At 46.2% G+C, this 8,881-nt stretch overlaps 1 protein-coding gene across 3 annotated transcripts in view; it reads right to left on the bottom strand.

Moving 5' to 3' along the window:
- The window catches only part of UBE2G2 (ubiquitin conjugating enzyme E2 G2), a 24,667-nt gene that overhangs the window by 12,906 nt on the left and 2,880 nt on the right, over positions 1 to 8,881 (bottom strand). For all 3 annotated transcript variants that reach the window (XM_019473380.1, XM_009284233.1, XM_009284232.1), the window contains exons 2-3: positions 1,294 to 1,329; positions 1,163 to 1,208 (exon numbers count right to left, since the gene is read on the bottom strand). In XM_019473380.1, coding sequence (XP_019328925.1) covers positions 1,163 to 1,203 — 41 coding nt within the window. In that variant the 5' untranslated portion in view covers positions 1,204 to 1,208; positions 1,294 to 1,329. The remainder of the gene's footprint in view (positions 1 to 1,162; positions 1,209 to 1,293; positions 1,330 to 8,881) is intronic.

Here is an 8,881-nt window from a genome sequence, read left to right as displayed (position 1 = left end):
GCGGGGGGCGGCCCCCCAGCCACTGCCTCCTGCCCCCAGTGTCCTCTGGGACCCCCTGGCCCTGGCTGAAGGAAAGGAAATCACCAACTCTTACTAAAGGAATCTTGAAATACAGAGTCTGGATCTACCCTAACAACAGACTATCAGCTTCAAGACAGACTTAGCAGTTTGGAGCTTCTTCATCTTTTAATTCTGTAGCATTTGTGTAAATTGTCGGACCCGAGCGACAAAGGTCTCTTTTCCTCCCCCCTACCATTTTAGAACTTTATTTTGTAAAAATCACCAGTTATTCCATGTACTCAAAGTTCCCAAAGAAGGGTACAGCATGAGTAAGAGTACAAGCAAGAGAGAAGACAACTTGTAGGATGCTGGGCAAGAAGATTTTGTCTTTTCGTGGCAAGTTTTGCTACGAACAACCGTACCCACCAGTTTGGGAGTGGAAGGGGGAGGACACAGCTTTGTAAAGAAGTCTTTGTCACCTCCCAAAACACAACAGGTAGTGATCAGAGCTATTCACCAACAGAAGAGCTTTCTACATGGAACCACTGCACCCAACATCTTTACAACACCAGCCGATTCATGAAGTGTAAAGAATTTCAAAAGAATTATTATTTTTTTTTAATTTGAATACTTTCTCAGATCAATCCCCTTCCATTTTTCCAGAAAAAATTTGAATAGTAAGTAAACTAATTTTAGACATTGATTTCTTCTCCTATCACTGCTAATCTGTGTATTTTGCTCCACTTAAAACATGACAAAAACCTGTCCTGTATTTGCAGTTGAGTAATGTTCCCAACAGGTTTGTGTGATCTACAAGCAATTCATTGTTTCCTACAGTGTTTGTATATGCAACGTATATCCAAGGGAGTCCAAATGAGGATTCCTGTCAAATTTGCAAGTTACTTATGCTGAATGTTGCTTATTATAATGACACCTGTACAACAAATGATCACTTAAGTCCCAATGCTGCCTCTGTCACACTGTTTCAATTCCAAATATAATTACCTGTTTGGGTCAGAAAAGAAGTTCCCAGCCAAAGGTAGGCGAAAGTCGATGTTATGCAGAACTGATACTATTTTTTATTTTTTTACATTCTTGTTCTCCTAGAAGCTAATCATAGCGTGCAAGTGCTGATTTCAGATACAAACCAGTATTAACTCACATAATCAGAGCTTCCCATTCAAAGAAGTTCTCTTCATTCATGGGACCTATTAAGAAAAAACAAAACAATGCTTAGCGCTACCTGAACGCAAGGTTACAACTTCACAGTGCAAACCCTGCTCAGCTCCTCACCTGCTACTATCCCTTCTGGTGGGTTCAGGGTCAGCTCTGTAAAAACAAGAACACAAGGAAGGTTAACATGACCTGCAAGCCCAAGCATTTCGTCTAGCATTTGGGCGGCCACAGCTTAGCACAGAGGCCCCACCAGCAAACACCCTTGGAGAAAAGCTTGAGGACACCATGGGAGGAATCTTCTGGCCGTGCTTTACTGGGCAAGACTCCACATGCAGAAGGCCCAGTATCTCACTGCTGACAATTTGACTTCTTCATGCAAGACAGTTTTCTAGCCAAAATTATTTGGCTTTTTGTGCTTTTTCAGATTCCCAAAACTAGCCTTCCCAGGGGCAACAATTTCAAACTGAGAAGGAATGAAAAAAACCTCTTTCCACAAAGCATGGGAAACACTCTCCTCTTGGAGCACTGTGGTATCTGCAGGTACAAACTCAACAGCCTGAAGAGAAAATGAGTTGTATTCCTGTAACCTCTCTGCACCAATTCAGACTTGACAGCATCTCTATACAAAACCCAAAATGATGCAAAAAGGTGGAGAAGCAAAGCAAGAGAGATTTGACAAGCACCTCTGTTCCTTGAAATCAATCCAACTCCCCCCGCGTGGCCTGGAAAACGCGAGTGAAAAAAGAAGCAGCAAACAAAAAGCAGCCATGGCTGCACACAGCAACTTTGGATCCATCAACCCTCACTTTCTGTAGGAAACTGGTACAATTCCCAATTCGTACAATAACCTTCAGCATCAGAACCTCATTTCAAGCCTGCTGAAACCCAGCACTCTGTGCACAGATATAATAATAACCAGGTTTTCTACTATCTAGTGCAATGACCATCAACTTCCAGTTTCTGAAGTCCTGCAGGGTGGTAGCAACTGGCAAGGCAAAGTTCAGCCGTGCATAGGCAACCAGTGGACCTGCAGTCCCTGGGGGGCTGAACACCAGCCCCACAGCTCTGAGCGAGACACGGGGCAGGAGGCAACACTGCAAGGGTGTCAGACCAGAGGAGGTGACAGTAATTAGGCCAACTTAAGTAAGGGCTGTGAGCTGCTCATCTAGAACAGTGTTTCCTAACCAATGGCCTGTGGACTACTAGTGGCCCGCAACACACAAAACGCAGCCACAGGAAATGCCAGGTGCATTCCCGCGCATGAAAACAAGCACGAACACGGACCCAGGGAAGATGGGAAGTCACAAACCAATAAACGAGACGCTTGACCTAATTTCTGTTAAGCTATATGTGAAAATTGTGGGTAGCGCTGCACAGAACAGCGCACAGATTTTTGTCTTAAAACAGCTAAGTTACCATTGGATTAAAAAACGTGCTGAGATACGCCGACAGGAAAGATAGCAAAACTCTTCAGTTCACTCAGATTGCCATTAACTTTGGCACAGACCTCTCTGATTGAAGTTCAAAAGCACAGCAGCAGATTGAAACTCAGCGTTACGGTTTCCCACGACATCCTGATGTTAAGGAGCAGGTTTTTCCAGCTTGACAGTGGGTCTCTAACAGCTTTTCTTGTTGATGTTTTCAGACAGAAAGAGGGAGATGTCAAACCCAGGAGCTCCTGGAATCATTTTGCTCCATCTTGTGGCTCTCTCTAAGAAGAAAAACCCTCCAATATTTCCCACGACTTCCCTTGAAAACCCCGGCAGACAGCTCTCCACTCCCAAGGAAAACCGGAGCAACAGGAAGCAAGAGCCAAACCCTGCTGAGCAAAGGGTCTTTACAAGGTTGGAGGTTCAATTCTCCAGTTTACCTTGCTCAGCTCTCCCCTCGGAGATAGGCGAAAGAGGTTTCCATCCTTAAGGATCAGGCAAAGCAGTAACTGGGCAGTGCAGGGGCACATGAGCTTTGATTTTTGAGTGGCTGTTACTATACCTGGTCATTGAGGAAGGAAAAACCCCTTTTAAACGTGGATGATCACATCCTACCCCATGATTTGTCTAGAGTCGTTCAAAGGGAAATTGGGAGCAGAGCTTTCGGGAGCTACACAGCATGAATTGCCAGTAGCTGACACAGCATCAGCTGCTTCAGTCTTATCAGAGCCTCCAAAGTATGGTCATTTTAATGGAATGTCAGGGGGGATTTTTTCCAATTATTTTCAAGCGAGCAGCAGAAAGCATGTGATCAGAGCATTTGTTTTAACCTTTCACTGCAGAATGACTTTGACAAGTCAGCTAGGCCAAACAGCCTCCTACTCCACGCTCCTCTGCCACCCCGACCATCTGCGGCTGTCCTGCCGAGCAAGTCACATGGCACAACAGGAGCACAGTCAGCAGATGAAACAGCCCGCCCTCCACTCTCCAGGGCATCCAGCCTGGGGGTAACTTCTGGCTAGCCTGAGTTTGGCCTCCTGGCCTGCAAGACCACCACCCCCGCATGCATGGTTTAAAGCTTTCCCAAGGAAAGCTCTCCCTCTCTGCAAGTGCCATGCCATGCTGTCCTCTCGCCTGTCCACCCAAGACAGCAGCGTGCCAGCACACACCCACACCCCAGCCACCATCACCCGACAGCCTCAAACACTGATGTGCCGTTTCTGTTCCTGCATGCACCATTTCCCAGTGATAGCAAGGAGTTGAGCCCTCTGCCCGTGCTGAGCATGGACAGCATCCAATGCAAGGCATTACGGGGGAAATGCAGATCCTGAAGCTACACCAGCTACTTGAGAGAGGCAGCTTGCACAAACTGCGAGCCACCTCCCTCGATCCCTTTTTTCCAAGGGGCAAGATCAGCAGAAAGACTTTGCAGGAGCCCTTGATGCAGCAGCTCCTTGCCCATGGCTGACTGGTGACTGCGGGTCCAGGAAAAAGCCTCTGAGGAGTGGAACCTCATGATTTGTGGGACAACCAAGGTGGAAGGAGAGCCGTCAGACACAGAGGGGCCAAACCGAGGTGGAAGCAGAGCCGTCAGACACAGAGGGGCCATCCTGTGCCCTGGAACTGCAGCTTCATCACCCTCACCTGGAGCTGTGGGACCCACATGTGTGTTGGAGCACAGCCACCGTTCTGCAGAACATCACTACTTCCCCCGTTACCAGCAGGTAGATAACCTCTTTGGGGCAGGCAGAGCCAGGCCACCACCTTCCTGTGCAGGTATTCTACATAGTGCTAACTACCATCAGCAGGAGCCGTGGGATAAAGCAGCCTTCCAACATGCCCTCGGAGTACCCTACCGCCAGGCAAGCCTTCGGGGTTCCTACAGAGCAAACGCACTAGCAGCAACGACCTATTAAGGGATTCTGAGAGGCGGAAGGACAAGCAGTAATGTGGAAAAAAGGATAAAACAGAAAGCCAGAAAAGGAATCAGTTTTGAAAGAGATAAAGAGGAAGGCCAAGAAAAGTCTCTGCAGAAAACAAAGGAGCGGCAGAGTCACGAGGAGAAGCTGAGGCTGGCAGCTGCTGCTGGAAGGAAAGGTTGCGGTGATGTATAGGCACCAGGTCACCTATATATCACCACAACCACTTCAGGGCGCCCCAGGGTCTGGGGGGTTGTGGGGAGCTCTCTACTCAAACACGTGTTGGCTGCTTGTTGGAGGAGCCCATGGTGGTGCAGCCCACCACCTGATTCAAAGCAACATCTCCTTTCAGCACTGCATTTGGAGCAGTTTCCATCTTCACATCCTCCACAAGGCATCCTGTTCGGTTTGCAGGGTGGTTTTGCTGCACGCAGTCAGGGGATTTGCTTCCAAATCGAAATGCAATGAAGTCCCAGCTTGTAGCACCATGGCTAAACCTTACTTCAAAGCTTTGCTTAGAAGCTGAGACCGAATTAAATGGAGCTGACACTAGTGAAGTGCAATGCTTCTGTTAGGAACTTGGGGCAGATTTGGGTGCACACACAATCAATGCCTCCCTTTTCATTTCATTGCTCATTATGGAGTCATTATAGGCCAATTACGCCTTGGTCAAAAGGAGAACTGAAAACACACCTTCTTGTTAAAGCAGTTAATAAAAAGACTGACCACATTCTTAAAAGAGAAGTTCAGCCGTATGCTTTCTAAAAACTGTATCAATTTAGCGTATCTCCAAGGTGATTAAACGCACAAGACTCAGGAAATATTAAGGGCACATATACACTTCAGTATCTGACAGCATCTGGACTGAGATGCTCAAAACCAGAATCTTGTTCTTTCCACTCTGCCAGAAGTTCTCTCTTCTCTGATGTAGCATCCAATTGGCATAAGGCAGTTTGAGCTCACACAGACACATGGCGCAGTGTGTGTCTGAGATATTTCCTAAGCGTTATGCTTAGGAAAAAGCATTTTCAAAGCAGGTTTAACAGCGACAGCTGCAGAGGCCTACCACAAATGTTCACTCCTCTCTCCCCCCCAGAGAGAGCAGCTCATCACAACCCACCCCACCGCAGCAGGAGTTTTCTTCCAGCTCACACAAACTCTCTCCAAGCAATAAGGACAGGAAGCATCGATTGAAGTGCTGCCAGATTTTGTTCTGTACAACGGTGTATTTTTTCTGTGAATCCTGAAACTGAATTAACTTAAATCTCACATTTCTAACCCGACAGCACTCCCAGTGATACCTGTCGGCATTACAATCCACTGCTCTGTTACCTGTTTGTACCAGAAAGGAAATACAGTGCATACAACTAGGCACTACAATACTTGCGTCTCTACAGATTTGACTTAATACTTTAAATCTAAAACGGGTTATTTTGAAAAAGTCCAGCCAGTGATATCTTCAAGATCATGCAGCCAGGAAACAGTAAATGTAGAAAAAGAAGATTTCCATCTCTTAACTCTCACAAGCATAAGCTGCTATTGAGAGACTAATTTCAGGCTTTAATACTGCTAAATATTCTAAATCTAGAATTAATAACAAACATATGCTCTAATAGAAATGATGCTCTTTTTTATATCTGATTTTTTTGAGAGCTTTATCTAAATTAGTTCTGGTAGAGTAGAAAAATACTTGAATAAATATGAGACAGCAAAAAGTCATCACACTGCAAACATGCAAACAAAGATCTAAATGAGAACAAAAAAATACATACATCTCATCTGGCTGCCCACAGCCACCTTCCCTTCCTTCTCCACAAGGAAGGGAAAACAGTGCAATTTCATAGCCTCTGCCAAAATGGAATAATGGGCTCCAACAGATAGAAACTCCTCACAAACTCAAGCATTTTTCACATAAGGTAACAATAAACCTTTATTTAAAGATTTAAACACACACATGCACACACACAGAGAAAATCAAAGACCAAAACTAAAAAAAAAAAAGCAAGTAAGGAAAGAATTAGAAATCTGGTAAACAAAATACACCCACCAGCAGGGCACTGACTGCCAAATATCTCTGTCATGACTACAAGTAACTAAAGGGAAGAGATACAGAAGAAGAAAGAGGAAAATTAAAGAAAAAAAATCGTATGCACAAATATATACATAGATATATACAAGATTTCATCCAAGGTGGGCAGCCAGGAGGAAGGGGTCATTTAAAGTCGTCTCTCTATTCCCATCCACCCAGGGCCACACAGTACTTACACCTGCACCAGGAGCATGCATGCTCAGGAGGAAGCTGAAAGTTCACACAAAGCTGAACCTCAGACTACAGCCCTGTCCCAAGACAGGACTTTCTCTTTTTCTGCACAAAGAGGCAACAGAATCACCTACGACTAGGAACTATTTTTATTTTTCAAAATAACTTTTGCTGCAAATTTCTACGGGGCAAAACAGCTTCTGAAGAGCTACAACTAACTGTCCAGTCTTTTGTGAAACACTAGGGAAGGATTATAATTCAGGCTTGATTCTGGGTTTTGTAGCAAAGTTTGATGAGCGCACCCACTAAAGGAAAAGTAACAACTCTGGAAATGCATATACAGCACCGGGTAATCCAGGCAGCCACAGAAATGAAAAAGTCTGGCTTACTCTACTTCTGTAACTCAGGTTTCCAGAAGTAAAAGCATTGTACACTTAGCCGTTGTAGATTACATTCATTTTTCACAATGCTATATTTTATTAGAGTCGGGAAAGTATTTATAAAGGAAGATCACAAACAAGATGTTATCTCAGTTCATCGTAAGCGTTACCCTAGGAAACTATGAGGAGATTCACGTAATGTCTACCTGTAGCATCAAAAAGAATTTGACAATGCTATTTAATATCACTTTTTCCTACAGAATTCATTCATACAAGACATTCTAGTAAGATCTCAGAGCTTCTCAACAACAAAGGATCAAAACCACTTTTTGGGACTAAGGGGATTTATGTAAGAGAACAGATAAAAACAGAGTCAAGTCTTTTTGCAGCTGCCTTCCAGGTCAGTGCTTCTGGATAACAATAGAAAAATGCAGGTTCCTAGGACACACCATCAGCACAAGCTTCACCTGCACAATGGCACACAGTGGGGCTTGCTCACTGCCCCGAGCAGCTACCAGCAGCAGCCTGAGCAGCAGAGGGCCCCAGGCCAGCCCTAGCCCTTGTAAACACCTGCGTGACAGTTCAGTTTAGAGATCTGTGCTCTGCAGAGCGGCCTGAGAATAAACACGGTATTTTGTCAGGAAACATGCATCTATAAATACTCTATTTTATTGATGGAGTCTTCCACTAAATGATGGTAAAGCAAGAAACAGCTTCTCATCCCTGGACAACCTCAGGAGCGCTGTCAATGATCTTCACTGGAGCAGGAGGCCAGTTCTTACAGTGTAATGCCATCCTTCACCTACCAAACACTTCTTTTTTTCCCCATTCTACTTCCTTGCCTTAAATAACAGCCAGAACATCAGAGGCCAAAAGCAACTAGGTAAAAAAACAAAAAAAGTATTTCTTGCCAAGAAAAGGCACCTTCAGACACCTCACAAGCTCACCAGGGAGCAGATCACCCACCCCAGGAGAAATGGGATGTTCCAGAGGGACCCAGCCCGCAGCAGCAGGTCCCTGCTCCCTCCGGTGGGGCCAGCAAAGACGACAGCGCACCACTCCTTGCCAAGTCACACCTCACACAGATTTTTAAACAAACAAGTCTATGTCATTGATCGCTAAATTCGAGTTTAAATGCTGTTATTAACCGCCGCACTTCCATTAAGGTCTTGACAAACACCTCTAATTATCTCTGAGGTAACAAAGCTCTGCAACAGAGGATTCCATGGCTGCATTTTGTTCCACCTGGAAAATTCAACCGTGAAAAAAACTGAAAGAATTGGCCACTTGCCCAGGATTCCTAGGCCTCCCCCATGACTAAGCTCCCTGTGCCATGAAATCCCAGATAAGTCAACCGCTCACAAACCACCCCTCGGTGTCTCAGCCGAAACAGCCGGGGCTCACTGCCAAGGTCGGTGCGCAGGATGCTTTCCTACCCAGGCCTACAGCAACGGCGAAGGGAGAACCTCGCAGAGGGAAGCGGTGCCATCCATGGCTCCCCTCTTCCACAGCCGCACTTCAAAGACCCCGGTGCCCCCTAACCCCTCCCCCGCCCCAGGTCGCTCTGTGGGGACGCAGGGAGAGCTCTGCAGGCCGAGCAAAGCGGAGCAGCCGGCGAGGGCTGGGAAACCGTGGCCGGTGGGGCACAGGGAGGGAAGGAGGCCGGGAGGCCAGCGGCCTGCCCCGGCACCGCCCGGCCCCCGGGCCCCCGGCCCC

The sequence above is a fragment of the Aptenodytes forsteri genome, unplaced genomic scaffold, assembly GCF_000699145.1.
Source record: "Aptenodytes forsteri isolate BGI_AS27 unplaced genomic scaffold, ASM69914v1 Scaffold647, whole genome shotgun sequence".
Classification (NCBI taxonomy): Eukaryota; Metazoa; Chordata; class Aves; order Sphenisciformes; family Spheniscidae; genus Aptenodytes; species Aptenodytes forsteri.
The sequence above is the reverse complement of the archived record's forward strand: the minus strand, read 5'-3'. Positions and strand labels throughout refer to the sequence as shown.